Source organism: Poecilia reticulata, chromosome 19 (genome assembly GCF_904066995.2).
Source record: "Poecilia reticulata chromosome 19, P_reticulata-male-v2, whole genome shotgun sequence".
NCBI classification, from domain to species: Eukaryota; Metazoa; Chordata; class Actinopteri; order Cyprinodontiformes; family Poeciliidae; genus Poecilia; species Poecilia reticulata.
The window spans coordinates 19,818,073-19,836,681 of NC_088848.1; the positions used below are offsets into that span (position 1 = coordinate 19,818,073).

The 18,609-nt window shown below is 37.9% G+C and overlaps 1 protein-coding gene across 2 annotated transcripts in view; it reads right to left on the reverse strand.

Moving 5' to 3' along the window:
• Positions 1 to 1,437: 1,437 nt before the first annotated feature.
• uts2r (urotensin 2 receptor) overlaps positions 1,438 to 18,609 on the reverse strand; it is a 54,497-nt gene continuing 37,325 nt past the window's right edge. For both annotated transcript variants that reach the window (XM_008438001.3, XM_008438002.3), the window contains exon 4: positions 1,438 to 4,091. In XM_008438001.3, coding sequence (XP_008436223.2) covers positions 4,087 to 4,091 — 5 coding nt within the window. In that variant the 3' untranslated portion in view covers positions 1,438 to 4,086. The remainder of the gene's footprint in view (positions 4,092 to 18,609) is intronic.

Below are 18,609 nucleotides of genomic sequence, written 5' to 3' on the forward strand. Positions count from 1 at the left end.
TCTTTAGCTAACAATTTTAGGCAAAATTAAAAGTAGATAATTCCGCTCCATGTAAAGTTGACTTTAAAACAGTCAACATTTCCCTGCAAGAAAATAAACTCTTGAACTTGATAAATCAACGGAAATTCAGTGAGTTAGCAGAGTAACTGCCACTGTTTGGTCTTATTGAAACGGCAACACAGAGGAAGCACAAAAAAATATCTCAGCTGACACAGTCAAAATAATTATGCTTATTTTTCCCAATGAACCGAAAATTCCTTCAGACGGAAGTCGCTGTGCTTCTGTTTCCACTGGCTGAGCGGCAAAAATCATTCATTATTCACGCATCATTCATATATTATTTAAAGTAGATGCTGAAGTTGCTCCAATAGGAGCTGAATCAATACAAACGCAGGCAGGATGCGCTTCTGTGCTGCTTGAGCTCTGATCGGCAATTAAATCCTGCAGACCAACAGTGTATTTCATTCAAATTTACTTGTTCATGAAAAAAAATGAAAAGGAAAAGAAAATGTGCAGGGCATGCTGAAATAATAATGTGAAATTTGCACAATGCAGAAGCAGCAGATTTCCTCTGTGACAAAGCAGGCGAAAGGAAGTTAACGAAATTCAGGCATGGAGGATTAAAATCTGACTTTATTCCTCTGAATGTGGAGAAGGTAAAAGTAGCAAAAGTATTCAGGCCACTTGAAAATGTACATTTCTTTTTCTTTTTCGTTTTTCATCTCTGACCTTGAAAATGTTTTGTGGAATTTTCTGTGACTGACCGACAACTTTGTGCACCTGTGACGTGGGAGGAAAACAGTGTTGTGTAATTCCATTTTAGTATACATTAAGCTTTCCTGCGAAGGTTTAGTTTGCTAAAGCACATCAGCACAAGCAGCAGCATGAAGAACAAGAAACACGACAGAGAAGAGAAGTCCGCGAGAAGGTTGAGTAGAGATTTACATTTGAGGTAAGTTATAAAATAAAATGCCAGTCTTTGAACATCTGATCTGCTCAATCTGAACATGGAAGGAGCGTGGGATTACTACAAATCTGTCAAGACATGGGAAAATTACGGCAAAAAAAAAACAACAAAAAAAACACAGGAGAGCAGCAATGAAAAGGTCAAACGATATGATGGTTTCGTCCAACTGCGAAATTTCTGAGCGATAGGCAAAAAATTTCAGCCTGGTCTTGTGTAAAGCTGGTCGAGGTGTTTACTCCTGAAAGCTGCGATATGCAACTTTATGAGAAAAAAAAAATAAATTGTATAAAAGGTGCAGTGTGTAGTTTTAAGAGTTACAGTTAAGTATGACTGGAGGGGCTAAAACAAACTAATGTTACAACATATCGTTTCTCTTCTACCTTACATTTCCACATCGCTTTGTGTTGGTTTACCATGTTATTCTTGCAAAAACACATTTAAGTTTGTGGTTATAATGTGACAATTTGTTAAAAAAATGTAAATAAAAGAGCGTGAAGAGTTTCTCCAGCGACTCTACGGCTGAATGTGTGCAAATCCAGAGGAGCGAAAGATTTGATTAAATCCACTTTATTACATCTGCAACTTTTCTTCCACTTTGCATCTCCAAACCTTTCAAACCCAAGAACAAGATTCCTTCAGAGGACACGTCAGTTTAATATGCATCAGCCAGGCAACGACTGCAGCCTTTCCTTCATTGAACTGGGAATAAAATCAATGAAAGTGGAACAGCTCGGCTTTCAGCTCCTTTCATCCTTTGTGTTATGAAAGACGGATGCTGCTGATCAAACTGGATGAAGACAGAAACCTGTCAGACCTCACACAAAATGACTTTTTGTTTCTTTTTCTGAGCGCAGATGGTTTTGTAGACGCTGAAAACATTGAAGAGTCACATTTACACGCAAAGGAATTCAAATCTGTGCACATGAAAACAAACACAGTCAGCAAAAAGCAGAGATCGTCGTTGTGGCCGATAATCTTCAAAATATTTCATGTCAAATTTACATTTTTAGGTAAAAGCAGCTCAAAAATAAATTGTGTCATAATTTTGCAATGAAACTGTCAACTTTACAAAGCAGCTAATGCTCAGTAGCTTAATAAATTTCCATGGTAACAGAATTGAAGGTTAATTATTGCTTTGACAACATGTGCAGACATTTGTTGTCGATTGTCTCTTTTGAGACGTTTCTTGTTGATGAGGAAATAAAAAGGTACAATGAAAATAGCTTTTTGATTGAAAAAAAAAATAAAAAACTTTTTTTACCTCCATGAAAAAAAATCATAATAGTTAAAAAAAAAGTTTCCTAATAAGTCTGTAAACACCAACTAGTAGAACAGATGAAAGTTTGGCCCGTCCAGCATGGATGCAGATGGAGTCTTATTTGTAATCAGTGGAAACGTAAAATGTTAAGTAAAACACAAACTATTCGTCTTTTCATAACCAGGTTTTGGTCATGACAAAACTTATTGAACAAAGTTTTACTACTTATTGAAATGTTGATTTTGCTTCACCCAAATCAGCTTTAAATCCATAAACTCGGCTTGATTTTAGCTTTTAAAAGGAAGAGACAAATCCTGGTTTTATAACTGAGGATACATTTACACAATCGAGCAATCAAACAGAAAATGGTACAAATAGACGTCCTGTTTTAATCCCCCAAAATGAGAAAATCCTTAAAGCTGAGATGGAACAAAATGGCGACCAGAGATGAACTTCTCTGTTACATGATTGGAAAGTTAACGTGTTTACAAACCTAATTTTCTCTTAAACTGCATTTTTTATTTCCTTGATCTGACTGGACAAATGTGTAAACTCTCAAATGACCGAGTGTTCCTCACACAGTAACAGCTACCACACTGAAGAGTGTTGTTGGTTTTTTGGTACAATACATTCACAGATTGGAAAATGGCTTCTTTTTTTTTTGACCAGTCAAAATTAAAATCTATCAATTCACATCATTGGATGATTTTTGGATGCATCTCAAATAAAAGGTAAATAAAATCAAAACACATTTTTGTAACCTGGTGGAGAGCTTTGTTAAGTTAAGACAAGTTCAGGAGTTTTTCTTCATCCTATTTATATATCATACATTACATCACAAAAATCAAGGACATTTGTGTTTGGTTGATCTTCTTTCATCTTTGCTTCTTGGTAATGAATTTTAGCTGTAAAATAATTTGTAGGTTGATTCTAGTATTTGGGTTCCAGATCAGATCTTGACCTGAGTGTCAGTTCTGCACCTCAACTCTCATTAGTCATGTTTCCATCCATCCACAAATTTTAAATAAAAAAAGTGAAAATGCTGAAGAAAAGAAGCTGCGAATTAGCTGTTCTGAGTTTCTGATTCCAAGCGAATCCAACCCTGTCAGGCTAAGACCCGCCCCCCTGGCTCTGATTGGTTGTTTCTGGTAGGAAGTGGTGTTTTTCTGCAGATGGCAGTAAGACCACAGGGAGGAAGCAGGCTCCAATTTTTCCCCCACAGATTATATTGTCATAACATAAGGACAGTTTTAACAAAATGTAAGAAACATTTTTTTTTTTATTAATGAAAGTGAAATTTAACAGGTTTTCCAAAAGCAAAAAAACATTAATTTGTTACAGCAAAGGGGAAAAAAATCAACCAAACCCAAGCTGGGTTTTTTTATTTTAGTTTATTTTTGACCCTTAGTTTATTTTCAACAAGACAAAAAATAATTCAAAACACATATCTATGTACACACCATGTTCTTTCTTCTTAAAATTATATAAAAAAGTATATCCAACAAAATCAATCCTGACTCGTAATTCTTACATTACCCGCGCTTCAAACCCAATAATCCAAACTCGATTATAGGAAGAGTTTCGAAGAATTCTGCATGCAGGATGACATGATATAAAACAAGATGAAGGTAGAGCAAAACAGAGAACAGTTTTTTTTCTCTTTTCTTTTTTTACGCCAGGAAGTTTAAGACCGACGTAGACGTGAAAAAGTCAAAAAATGCCAACAGTTTATCGTCATTCAGTCGCTGCGTAAAAAGGCCCAAATAGCTTCCGCCATCATCGTCTTCTCTCTCAAATCACGAGGAGTTTCCGGTCAGCTCTCACTTGTTTCTCCCTCCGTTTGTTTCCTCTTCTCTTCGTTTCATTCTGTCAGAGAAACAGAAGACAGAGCGACGCGATTAGCACCGAGGCTCTCAGCTCATTCACGATCTCGGCGCTTCGCAGCGGCAGACAGGCTAAAACTAGCCAGGAAGCCGGTATCAGTTCCCACGGAGACATAGTGAGGTTGGCACATCTAATTACGCTTCTTTTAGTAAATACACATACAGAATTCAAGCGCCAAGAAATCCTTCAATGATAATAACTTCAATGATAATAATAATAAGAATAAGAAGAATAAAGATTCCTCCAGTTTGTCAGTCATTTTTGGTTTGTAATCAAAAATCACTGATTTTGTGGAGCCAGTTGAAAAATTGAAAGAAGCTTTGAGATGTTGATGGTAAATGTGACTTTGTTACTCTCCAAATAACTGCACCTTGATGTCATCAGGCTGAGTGGAGCAGAAGTCAGACACACGGCCACCTTCAGGTTGATCATCATATTAAACCCCCAATGTTTTTGACCAGTTTTGCATAAAATGTGCAAAAACTCACAATTATGCATTAGTGCAAAAAATAAAATAAAAAATAAAACGCCGGGATCTGTCGAGTTTGCATGAATTTCTGCAAAAATCTGGAGGGAGAGATGGGTGTAACTTGGCAGTAAAAAGATAAAACCTGCTTTGATCTGATTGATAAAATCAGATCAAAGATAATCTGGAGAGCATAGAGGGCCTCATGAGAGCCCACAGTGGGCTGGATTTGGCCCCCGAGCCTCATGTTTGACACATGTGCCATAGTTCATATGTCAGTTCTGCACATTTAGGTGATGATGACTTTTTTTCAGCTACACCTCTGGGAGACTGTGGGCCACTAATCTGTAGAAGATAAATAGAGAGGGTCAGAAATGAATGTGAAATGATGAAACTGAAGAACTCTGAGGTTATTTTTTTCTTCTTCGTCTTAATACATACGTCATCTTGGTGCTGCAAGATTTCAAAGAGCCAATTTATGCCGACTAAATTAGCCGTGCCAATCCTGACAGAAGGAGGAGGAATATTCGGTTGCAGGGACACATTCTGACGGCGTCTAAAACTGAACCCGAGAACCTTTTGTTCTCTTCTGCCTCAAAGACGAGAAGAGGAGAATATTCATTTGAAGTTCCAATTTTATTTGTTCAAAGAAATTAGAGTTTGCTCTGCAGAGCCTGAAAAGACCAGGAAAGAACTAATAACTGAGCTTTGCACTCCTGAGAAGAAGAACCGTAGTTCTGTTCTGGAAAGTCAGAATCTTAATATGCGTTTGATGATCTGATGACAAAGGCAGATTTTGACGTTTTCAGAACATTTTTCACAGATATAAGAACCATAATTCGTCTCCAATGATGATGGAAAATATGCCGTTTGTTCCCTGGCGTTGGCTTCTGTTTTCTAACAGTAACAAAAAAAAACCCCATCTGTAATATAACTTTGTGATAATTGTCAAATTGTGCATAAAAGAATTGCTCCATTCAAAGGACATATTAATATTATTATATGTTTAGTGTTTGTCTCGTGTTCATTGATTCATGAGGAAAAGATTCAACAGTCAGTAACTATGAAGGATGAAGAAGAAAAGAATGGAGAAGATTTTTCTGACAAAATTAAACAATCACAGGGCTGAGAAGAGCGTTTCCTTGGAAACAAAAGGTTCCCGAGCGTTTTGCTTTTACTAATTTTAGCCTTTTTCACACTCAAGTTATTTTTTTGATGGGTAAATTTTGAATGTAAAATGAATTGTCACAAGTACTGCAGGATACCAGGGATGGCAGAAGGTATTTGATTGCATTAATGCCAATAAAGGGTTTTCTGCAACATTCCTTCTTGAAATGGGAATAAATTCATTATTTCAAAATGGCGCTTGTACATTTTCATATAGTCTTTTGGAAATAACATGTTTCCAGCTTTTTGAGCTCAATCCACAAATCTTTCTAAAGAACTATGATCTGTTCGCTGAGAGAGACTGACTTTTGGTCAACTTTTTTGCAGATGCATCAATTTAGTTTAAGAAAACATGAGGGGGTCATACATACCTTCACTCTGGGAAAGGCTCAAAACTAGCAGCGTCTGAGTGAAATAAATATATGTTCATAAACTTTAGGGCTGAGCTACAAACTTTAGATTCCCATCGGAGCAAAACATGGAAGTGGAAAAAAAAAGTCCCTTTACTTTAATATTACAGCCTGAGTATTGAACTGAGCTCCTCTTCGGCCCCGGGGCCCGACTTTAGGTTTAGAGCTGCTTCCTGTTGGAAAGCAAAGGCAGCTTTGGAACATTTTAGCAAGTCAGTATTTTCTTGCTCTCTTCCGTTCGCTACACCTTCAAAACGTTTCCTTATTGTTTTCCTTCTTGCTTCCAGACCTCCATCCCTGTTACTGAAGGAAATAAACTCAGCTTTAAAAATCTGTGCCACACATTTGAAATACGTTTCCTCAGTAAATTGGGACGGTTAAGCCTTGAACAGTAAATCTCGGCACATTCTTCCCTCAGTGTGATAAAGTGTTTGGTTGTCTGAGCCGATGAGTTTAAGCCTCTTACTCCTCGTTTCTCTTCTTCATAGATGTGTGAAACGACGTACGATAAAAGAAAACAACCGCTTCGATCTTTTATTGGCGCTTACACACCAACACTTACCTCACAGTTTGGCACATCCTCCATAATAACTCTCCTTATTATTGACTAACTTGCTCTGAAATAACATTTTTATCATTCCCAGCTTTTTATTTGGATCTCGTTGCTTTTACAAAGCTGATGTCAAGAGGGAATCAAACAGGATTTTATGTAATAGACCAACAAAAGGTTAGTCTTTTAAATAAATAAATATATATATATATATATATATATATATATATATATATATATATATATATATATATATATATATATATATATATATATTTATATATATTAAAAAAAGGTTGGTAGCACAATTTCTGTTGTTGATATTAGAAGCAGATTTTGCATAAGAATTTATGGAAGAACTACAGAGACCATTTCTTGTTGCTTTCCTAAAGGAAAACTTTTCCTTTTTGATTTTGTAATTGCAACAGTGCAGAGCTGCAAACCTCTGGCCTAGTTAAAGTCAAGGCCTGAATTTGCAGCAATACTTGAATATTGACAGATCTTTTTTTTAATTATTTTTTTATTCAATTGTTGATTTGTTAAGGAAAATGAGATCAGATCATCTTTCAGTCTCTGGACGTGCAAAGCTGGTAGGAATACAGAATTCTTCAAAAGACTTTCAGCTGGAACTGAAAAGAAAATATCTGAAAATAATCTATCATCTTTATGATTTCTACTTCATAAAATCTTCTTGAAACCTCAACAAAACAGATTAATATTTGTGGTTACAAAAAGACCGCATGTGAAAACAACATGTGTAAATTAGCAAAACACTCCAGACGTGATTATTATTTGATTCTTTGACCGTAATTTTATGAAATTTATTTACGACACATAAAAACCCTTTTGGCTTATTGGTGGAGTTAAGTATGAGTCTATATATGTATATATATAAAACCCTGTTAATTCTCACAAACAGATCTGTTTGTGAGAATTAACAGGGTTTTTTGTGTGAAATGGTGTTAAAATAACTGCTTTCTTTTTTTTTTGCTGTTTGCATCATCTGGAAGGTGAAATAACCTTACTTATTTCCTGCTGTGTTGGCAGACTTCACATGAAAACCACTTTAACAAAGTAAACAACATGCAGCTCTTTCATTCAGCGTCTCTTCTCTCCTTCCCTCCTTCAGCTCTGTAAGCCAACACAGCTGCCATCTGCTCTGATTTTAAAGGCCACTCCGCCGCTTTAATCGCCGTCTATTCACTTCCATGTTTGTTCCGATGTCTGTGTGACTTCCTGCTCATGGAGACTCCACCTGCAGACTGAGCTGCTCCTAAAGGGAATCCCTCCATTATGTAATGAACGGTGTCGTATCAAGCCGTTTAATTTGAACCGCCTCCACCTCAATTATGCTTTGAAATTATTTTCGGAACGTGGAGAAGCTCAGACTTCAATCAGGGAACATTTTGAAAGCTGATCGGCCCAATCAGCCCTTCGCTCTCCTCCAATTAACTTGCTATAATTGATCCATTTCAGAATAGATAAGTGAAAATAGGCCGTGTTAATGTTAATGGCTTATTATTGTCTGGAACTAGAGACGGGCAGCTCAGGACAGCTGTGTTGTATCTCTTTAATGTGAAATAAATATCTTTATTTTAATCTAAAGTGTTTTTCAAAATGCTGTCACGCGTAGCAAAAAGGAAAATACAGTGTAGAAAAATTGAAATTGAAAAATTAACCCCCAGTTTTTCCTGCTATGACAGGCTAAATAATCCAAATTTTATTGCTAATTGTTGTTAATTTTTGGCTGTAGCTTTACATTTGGCCCACAGAATAACGCTGGACAAACTGAAAATTAAAAATGCCCTTGTGAAGTTGTGTGTCCTGTTTATCCTGATGTGTCATCAGTAGAAAACAGCACAACGCAGGTTATTTGAATTCACATACATTGAAGTTTGACGTTATTCCTAGTTTATGGGCTAAAAGCTGTTTAGTCAGCCAAGAAAACACTTCTACTGTCATGAAGGAGATGCATTTCACATGCTTTACTGCTCAATGGTGGCAAAAAACACTTAATACTGGAGGCAAATCTATCAACCAGCACTTACAGTACAACACCATGTTGGTTCTATTCAGACTGATCATTTGCAACACTTGCCTGAAAGCTATTCACGCTTAAACTGTTTTACAGCGAATGCTTTCTCACATGTATCCTGAAAATGTCTTTGCTACCAACACAGCAATAGTAGCCCCCCACCCCCCCAAACCCCCTGCAGGCTAGAAAAAAAACTGTTCATTAGTCTTATTGTATTTTCCTAAACTGCAGAAAACTGAGCTGGGTGAAAATGGCCTGGACAGGTCAAAGTTATACAATAATCAGAGGAATTGGCCAAAAATATTGATCAGTGCAAACTCAGGATGTCTGCGCATCCTTAGAAAGTCTTAAATTATCTAAAATGAAAGTCTTAAAATGCCTTAAATTCAAAGAAAATGTAAGTTGGCCTTAAATTGATTAATCACGGGTCTTAAATTTAGTTCTGCCAGAACTATTTGATCTCAAATATTTTATGCAGATTTTTTCTTGCTAGTTAGCTGGACAGCGTTCATTTTGTTGCCAGCCTTCTGTCTTGACACAGGCCTTGAATTTTTTTACATTTTATTCACAATGGTCTCTCAAAGCTCTTGAAAAGTCTTAAATGTGAGTTGGTGAAACCTGGAGAAACGCTGAAAATGTTAATCAAGCGAGACTCATCGATACATCGTCATGTTCATATTTTAAAAGCTGTTATCCATTTAAAAGTGAATGCCATCATGTAGCAAAGCTAAAAATGTTCACACTAATGACAACAATAATCATTGGCTTTCTGCCTGATGTTCAGACTCTCTCTCTCTCTCTCTCTCTCTCTCTCTCTCTCTCTCCTCTCTGACCTTTTGCCATCGTCACTGAGACTCATCAGACACACACGTGAATCTGAGGAAGAGCCGGCTTGCTGTCTGAAAGGGTTTTTCGCTGCCATTTTCTGGAACGTTTCAGCTTGGTAAACAAAACAAACTGGAGCTGACTGGAAAATGTGAAAAAGTTTGATGGTTCAGTTATTCGAGGCTTGCGTCCCTCAAGGATAAAGCTCGTTGGAGAAGCTCTGTTACGTTCATTCTGATTTATTCTATTAAAGAAAAGCATTTCATTGCTTCTTTGAATAATTATTCCACCTGATTGTGGATGCTGTGCAGCTAGATGGATTTTTGCGGTTACCTTTTTTCTTATCTTTGTGACAGTTGTGATGGGTAACCATAGCAACAACATGCTTTTATTTATTTTATTTTTTTATTCCGGGGTGTCCCTGTAGCCTTAAAAAGTTGTGTATCTAAAATTGAATCTTTAAAATGTCTTAAATTAATTTGAAAAAAACATAAAAATAAATAAATACAATGTTTAAATTTTACCATGAAGAGAAAATGTAATCTTGCAAGTAGTTTTTTTTCCCCCTGACAACAAAAATGTGCGTTGCACTCAGACGTTCTGTGGCCCAAGACGATGGAGGTACCCGGTAGCTAGCTGCTAATACCTTTACTAGCTAGACCGCTGTGCTGCGTCTATCAGCAGAACGACAAACGACAGCGAGAGACGACAGTCATCGCCACTCAGGGTGAAACCAAACACACAGGACACAACAGCGGCCATAGCAACAAAAGCTGAGGGCTACAAAGAGACATCAGAAAGGTCACAATGCTACGCTAAATTCTAATACAGGAGGATCACCCAATCTTTTTTATTATTTTAAATATAATTACATATGGCAATAAAAAAGGTCTTAAATAGTCTTGAATTCAACTAAATGAAAACCTGCAGATGCCCTGAGTTTCAAGTGCTAACAGATTAGCTAACCGTGGAGACTGAAGCTAATGGCTAATCCAAATGAAGACAGGACTGAAATCACCTTCTCCCATCAGAAAACAACTCTGTTCATGTGTTTCAGAGTGTGTGTGTGTGCGTGTGTGTGTGCGTGTGTGTGCGCGTGTGCGTGTGTGTGTGTGGATGGGTGAATGACTGACTGTAGAGTAAAGTGCTTTGCAGTCCTTGGGGACAGAGAAGCAGGTAGGAGTTGGTGCTCTTCCTCTTTGAGTAATTTAAAGTCTTCACCATCATAATAATTACTACGGAAGAGGATTAGGGCCACTGGAAAAAAAAAAGATTAAAGTCAGAATTCAGATTTTTTTCTCAGAATTCTGAGATTAAAGTCAGAACTGTTTTATTTTATTTTTTACAGTGGCCCTAATCCTCTTCCGTAAATTACAGCTCAAGCTTACTTGACTGCATAACATTTAGCGAGACACTTTGTTTCAACATTTAGAGAGGAAGAAGATTTCGCCACGCCCAATGAAAAGTACATTTACATAAACTGTTAGTGACAGAAATGGTCTTAAGGAGCAAAAACTTTGTCTCCTCTCAGACTTTCCTTCTAGGTTTTACCCTTCAAGACCAACTCATTTTCAATTATACTAAATTAAGATGCCAAGTGACAATATATATATTGTGGGTAAAGATGTTAACCTGAAAGAACGTGGACTATTCCTTTAAATCCCTCCGCTGCGCTCCAGTTGGTCTAATTTACTGGATGCTTATTATGATATTTAAAACATTTCCATTTTAAATATCATCCTCACCACATAGCCTGGCAGCAAATATGAAGTTTGGGTCTAAATGTCTCGCTGCTTGGATGAAAAAAACCCCAAAACAGAAAATTTTTAATAACTTACTTTGATTTAATATCTCCTGTTTGCAGAACCTCAGCGCTCAGAGACGACTGATAATAAACAAGTTTGAACTAAACCTAAAACTGTCTCATTCGACTCCAGTGGACTCCGGAGGATGTAAGTGAGATCTTAAATGTCAGGACTGTCATGTGTAGAAATGAAATTCTCCTACCCCAGGCAAATGTTAACCAATTTTTTCTGAATTATTTTTCCCTCTAAATCTGTTTTTTTTTTTGGGTTTTGGATTCACAGAGACGGCAAAGTTACTCACACCCCGTAATGTTTTGTTCTTTCCGTAATTGTTTTAAGTCCTCAGAGGGTTTTCCAGTAAGATCATCTTACTGTACGCTCATGACGCAGCTACTCTATAGTAATTAGGTCCAAACTTTGACTAGGCCACACCACTATCTGTGGCTCATTATCTCGCTGATGTTTTTTGTCATTTGTCCTGCTGCGTATCCTGAGTGCTTCAGCATTTTCTGGTAGAAGGCAGACATTTTAATTCCCTAAATTACTGTAATTTATTATTTGTTATTATTATTATTTAGTTCAGCTAAGCAAAGCAGATCCAGATCGTCCCACTTCCAACACCATAATGGATTGATAATATCATGTCCTTTTATAAACTGGTGCTGGCTCTATGCAGGATGTAACGCCACTCATAAAGTTCCACTTTTGTCTCACCAACCCCCAGAATACGTTCCCTAAAGTCAAGAGGTTATCAGGATCACTGCATAAACACAAAGTGTTAGTACAATATTTGATTTTTGGTCTAGTTTCTAAAGCAAATATCTTAAAACACTTGAAATTAGACAAAACAAACTTACAAGTAACTTTTGAGCAAGAAATAGGAGCTTGTTTTAAGTAGATAATTCTTGATGAAAAGAACAAGAGAGTTTTACCATATTATGAATTATAATATATTAAAACTGGGTGGCATTAAAACAAAATGTCGCAACTTTTCATTTATTCCTGAATCTCTTTAGATTGGGGTCTTATCTTTTTACCTTCTTCATGTTATCTGGATTCTACATGTTTTAGTATTTAAACCTGAATTTCTCAAAGGAAGTTAACAGAATTACCATTTGAAAACCTTTTGATTTTACTGGGGTTATATTTGTCCGATATTAACGTTTATTTGACTATCTGAAACATTTAAGTGCAACAAAAAGCAAAATGTTGCAAATACTCTTTCACCGAACTGCAGTTCTTACAATAATAAAGAGTATTTTCACAGCCCTCCCTGTGTGTGGAAGGGGGTTGCTGGAGATTGCTGCCAGGTCTCCTTCCTGCAGTGAACACTCCCCAGTGGATCCTGGAAGGCTAACTGGTAGATTGCAGCGGTTTCCCAGTGAACCGCGACTAATGCAAGCTGGGGATTTTTGCTTTCGCCGCGTCCATGGCCGAAAACCAAAATGCCTCAGAGCTCCGAGCAGAGCGCTAGGCTCTGGAATCCTACTAAATGGATGAGTGGGCCAAGTCATGTGTGAAGAACAGTCACAAAAAATAATGTATGTGTGGAAATGTCTGTAAAGAGTAGAAAATACTCCAGTCGGGTGGCTGGAAATCTCATATTCTCATCCAGAGTTCTGGGTTTTAGTATTTTAGTATTTAAACCTGAATTTCTCTAGCAAAGGAAGTTAACAGAATTACCATTTGAAAACAAAAAATAGCAAGTTTTCCCCCAGAAAACTTGCTAAGCCCGGTGTTAGCGGCGCTAAAGCGGCCACCAAGCAGGCCGCCATGTTTTTCTGTCAAAAATGTTACAAGATGACAGGAAATGTAAAAACATTAGGCTTATTGTAAGACATTATTGACAACATTTTAGCACAGGCACAAAATAATATACTGAGATACATTTTTGTACTTCAGTTTAATCTTCATAAAGTTATAGCAAACTAAGCAGCTGCTGCTTTGGGCCCCTCAGACTTTCAGGGGCCCCCAGAAATGATGAAACTTCACCAGAGACTGTAGGGATAAAATTTACATTTATTTGTTTTATTGAGAACAATGTTATTAAATCTGATTTAATGGCTTCAGCATAGATTATTAAAATATCTTAAATTGTTCATCATGTAAATTTAATACTTTAAAAAGTTAGCTAGTTTAATTTGTAACAGTGCCAAACAAAATAATCTTGTATAGTTGGATTGTTGCGTTACCATGACTACAATCTGAAGCTGACTTTAATCTTTGTGCCTGAGCTCCATTTCTACACAAAATACATCCCAACAAATAATAACCAATTATCACTGATTGCTTTTTAAGATTCTGAATCTAGTAAAAAAAAAAAAAGCAACTGTGTTTAGACAGATAATGTGAAAAACACAACACAGCTTCCTAGATTAGCTGTTTTTTTTTCTTTTTCCTCACACCTGGTGAGTAACTGAGCTTTTACCCTCCGGTATCATTCTTGGAAAATCAGCCTTTGGGTTTATTGGTTCTTTTTTGTTCTTTCTCGTCTTTTTTTTGTGTCTCACTCGAGTTCAGTTCCTCTTGGCCATCGATGTCCAGGTGGAGAAATATGGTTGAGCATCTTCAGATCCATCTGTGACCTTTCTTTCTCCAAAATAAAATAAAATAATAAAAATAAAAGTGTGAAGAATTTTCCAAGTGAAGCGCCTCAGTCCCTCTGATGTTCGTAGCCGAGCAGCTCAGTGAGAATCTCTGACCGTTTCCTCCACTGGAGTGATATTGATGAGCTATCGCTCATTAGCTGTGGGGGAAATAAAAGTCTATTGAAGTTTTATGCTATATTATTAATGTTATCAAGCGCAAGATCACATGGGAGACGCTTTTTAAACTCATAATCAGAAATATGCTTTTAATCTGTGTGGATTAATCAGTTTTACTTTGTAATCACTTGTTTAATGCTGCGACACGTTTTGAGATCAGACTAATTAGTGGAAAGTCTCTAAGGAATCCTCTGTGGAAGCCGTGTTCAGTAAAATCAGGTTCTGCTTGGAAAAACTTCATGGTTTATCCACAAAGGGAATACGCTTTCTTCCCATACTATATTGAGTGTAATTTTAATCAGTTTTGAGGATTATTTAGACGTCATTTTCCATAAATCTGCCAAAGCTTTCACAGTGACAATCTTTCATCTCCGTTTGTTTCTGCAGCAGCGGCGATGCAGCCCATGATGTCAGCGATCCTCTGAAGGAGCAAAGCTTCCAGTTTGTCCGTTACAGGATTCTTACAGGAGCTTTTCCAGCAGGACGTCGTCTCGTCCTCCTGCTTTGATTGTTGGGAGTCCAGCGCCGGGCGACCAAGTTTTCCCCGTGAGACATTTCGATTGAGATAACAGAGCTGAATGTCGCGCGTCTACAGTTAGCATTAAGAATGTAGTGATGCTAACTGTAGCACCACGCACATCTTCTGCATATGGTAAAAAAAATAAAAATGTCAAGATGTCAGAGTGCCATACAAAGTAATCAATTCTGTACACATTCACTAATGTATTTTATTTATACTTTAAGCAATGGACCAACAGGAAGTACTGCAGTACTTTTGGATGTACCTCAAATAAAAATCAGCCTTGAATATACTTCAATTAAATGTTGCTCAACCGATTGCCTTCAAAAGTTTCTAAAATACCAAAAAAGTCTTCACCTCTGCGCAAATCCAACTGTTCCATAAATGTCTGTTAGGGAACAAACAGCATCCCAGGGTCAGGGATGTGGTTATAAAGACGTTTATAGCCTCTGTCCAAACGACAGCTATTAGTCTTGTACCTCACAAGTTTGACCTTTCATCAAACAGCTGTAAAAAGATAATTTAACAGAGCCGTTTAATAGAGTCCTATTTGCCACAAACTGTAGACGGGACAAAGCAAACTGTGGGAAAACGTGCTTTACTCAGATGAGAACAACTTTGTTTTTGTCCTACATGTAAAGAAAACCCATTAGACGAGAGTTGAGTGGAGGTTTGGGAGAAAGCTTGAGATGCATGACTACTTCTGTAGATGGTTAAGAAACAATTAAAGGTAGGTTTTCTTTCTTACCAACTGACCTTACATGTTTGGTTTTAGAGAACCAAAGTCTACACAACACAGACTCTTGACATTAATCATCAACTGCATTTGAACAGAGATCTATGAATTTGACCTGTTTTTAATTGCTTACCATCAGCATTTGCCTGGTACAAACCAGTGCTTTGTTCTGTGCTTTGCTTCGTACGGATTGGGGTCTGGACGCTCTGCTATTGAGAAACGATAGCTTCTTTGAACTCTGTTAGAGTTTTAAATGTTGTTACCCAAATCTAAAACAGCGTTTAAAACAACATCAACTTCTCCTTCTGTTTGCTGATTGGCCTGGCAGAAATTCTACTGGAGAAATCCTCTTCAATGGGAGAAAGCCCAAACGGAGAACTGAAGTGATTCAAATGACCAACTTCTCAAATATCTCAATAGATGAATGACAGAAGGGTTTGCTGAGGAGGCTTCCTGACTTGTTTGGTCGACTTTCCTCAGATTCTGAGTGTAACAAATGCATTTGTTAAGGAATCATTTGCTGTATAGTTCCCATCGTTTCCCCAATTAAAACCCACTTTGTCCGTAACCAACATCATTCATCAACATATTCAGATGACAAAGCAACATTCCCCTTTCCATAATGTCATCAGTGTAATTTTGTACTACAGAATTCCTACTGGGAATGTCCTGAAGTGATTCATCTCAGTCTTAGTTCCTCAGGATGTAGAAGACTCAGAGCTACGAGTCGCAAACACAGGTTAGCATTTTGTTGTTGCAATGAAAAGAAAAATACATCCCATTACGTCTATCCTGAGGGTCCCAGATCCATTCAGCCCCCCACCACACACACACACACGCACACGCACACACACACGCACACGCACACACACACACCCTGTAATTAGATCTCATTCTGTGGATCTGCCCTGCTGTTTAAACTGGACACATGTTGCGATCGCATCCAGTCACACATGCAGATGGCAGATAAACAAATTGCATCCTCTTGTTTACCACATCCCTCATGAGTCTATAAAAGCCTGCAATTATTAAAGAATGTTTGGGTCTTTTTTTTATTTCTTACCCCAGTTGGTGGAAACTCATTTTATTATTAAGCGACTCCTTTCATTAAAACCTGTTTTTGTCTAGATAACAGCGTTGGTGTTTACTTGTGAGACGGACACAAGGTCAGAAATATGACCTTAATTGTTGCAGAACTTCCACAGTGAAGCTCGTCCGTTCTGTTGTGTGCGGATGAATTAATGACTAACTGAAGGCATTTCCAATTAACTTGCTCAGCGAGTCGCAGAGTGCGCACGGTGAAACGTACATGTCACATTTCATTTTCAATAATTAATGTTAGCACCAACGACCTTCCTCCAGTCTGTACCTGTATGTCTGCTTGTTACTGTGTCCAGTCCAGTCCACTGGCCTAAATGGAGTGAACTCTTATTCTGTAAACATGGAACTTAATGATGGAAATTTTTTTTAAAAAGTGGCCGACGATCAAGCGAACAGCCGCCACAACGCTTGGTGTTTTAAACAGGCCGGTGAAGGGAAACGACGTGTGAACAAACAGGAACAGGCTAATGAAAGGGCAAAAGATGAGGTGAGAGGGAAACGGTGGTGAGGAAACCAGTTAATTAAGCCAGCATGGCGGAGAGAGGCGTGAAAACAAAACACTTGGACTCATTGTGGTTTCAGAGTGAATGAGAGAAGACTTGGACCTGGAAGCTGCTAGTTTTCCATAGCAACTGAAAGCATGTTAGCCTGCTAGCATGTTGCTTAACGTAGCTTAAATTAAGAATGAAATCAGGATTGTCCATTTATCCTTGTTTAGCCTATGTTTATTTTGGTTACAGCTACAGTATGTAACTTTTACAAAAATATGTCTTTTTGTAAAAGGAGGAGCTGAGCACACTCAGCGGCAGCAGCAATTAGCCAACACCTGGTGCAACTACGCCTCTGCTGAGCTTCTCATACGAACCGTTTCATAACCCAGCATTTCCATGGCAGTGTGAGGGGACTGGCGGGGGTCAGAAAGAACAGAAGCTTCTTAAAGAGACAGAAGCCAATTTCAAGTTGCCACATGCTCTGATGTTATGTCAAATTTAATTTACATTAGTTTCATTTTTACAGGTTTTTCACAATGACTAACGGTTTATTGTGCTAATAAAAAGGCACAATGTGTCTGGAATATACATAATGATAATGATAGTATCATTATATCAGCCAATAATCACAATAGAAGTTTTATTTGAAATACTGCCAAACTGCTGGCCTGACCTTTCCTGTTTTATCAACCATTTCCTCTTGACATGTTGAGCTCATTTTCTCCTTTCACTCCACATCATTTTTTTTATTTTTAAGCAGTTGCGTCGAGATGCGGTAGCAAACCTGAAACTGCTGTTGTGCAAGTTACTCAACAGGTTGTTGCTAGGTAACCAAGGTGAGTTAGTTGATGCTTTGCTAGCTGTGAGAGGTTGAGCGGCTAAAGTCATTCCTCTGCTCACATCTCGGAGTTTAGTGAAATTATTGAATATTCTATCAGATGTATTGTCTGTTGATTTTAATGATGTGCGTATCTCAGTATATATTGTTGCTGATTTGCACTGCCTTGTGTTGGTGTATTTTATTAATAATTCTGCTTAAACGCATTGGACTTTCTGACTCCACTGTAACAACAAGTTTTAAAAAATCAAGGTAGTTAGTATTTTCATGTCCTCCCCAGATTTCCAACATTGCTCCAACATTGCATAACATAATTAAGCAGCCTTGTCCACGTGTGTCCCGCTTCCCCTTGGAGCCGCAGTGTAAATAATTGAATCAATTTTGATTTGTCTGCACACATTTCTGCCAAAGTGAAGCTTTCATGCAGTGTGGAACATGGTGAAATAAAGCACAAACCCTAACCCTGCCCTCTGTTGTATGCGGGCATCTGCAGGGGTTTCCTGTTTGTTAGCGTTTCTTGGCTCTGCAGAGTTCCCATTAGGCAGTGCGACGTCCCCGCCTGCCTCCTCCCTGTGTGATCCGACCGTAATCAGTTGACCATCTGTCAGCCAACACTTAACGCGTTCTTCCCACGCCTCCTGCTGCGCGCTCGTCCTTTGGCGGGCCGGTCCCGCCCTCCAAACATGCTGCCACGGCGCCTAATTGCCTCGATTAACATTTGAAATGGGATGGGTAATCTGTTTACCTTGGCCAGATGAAGACAGGCGAGATGTTTATTAGATTACATCACA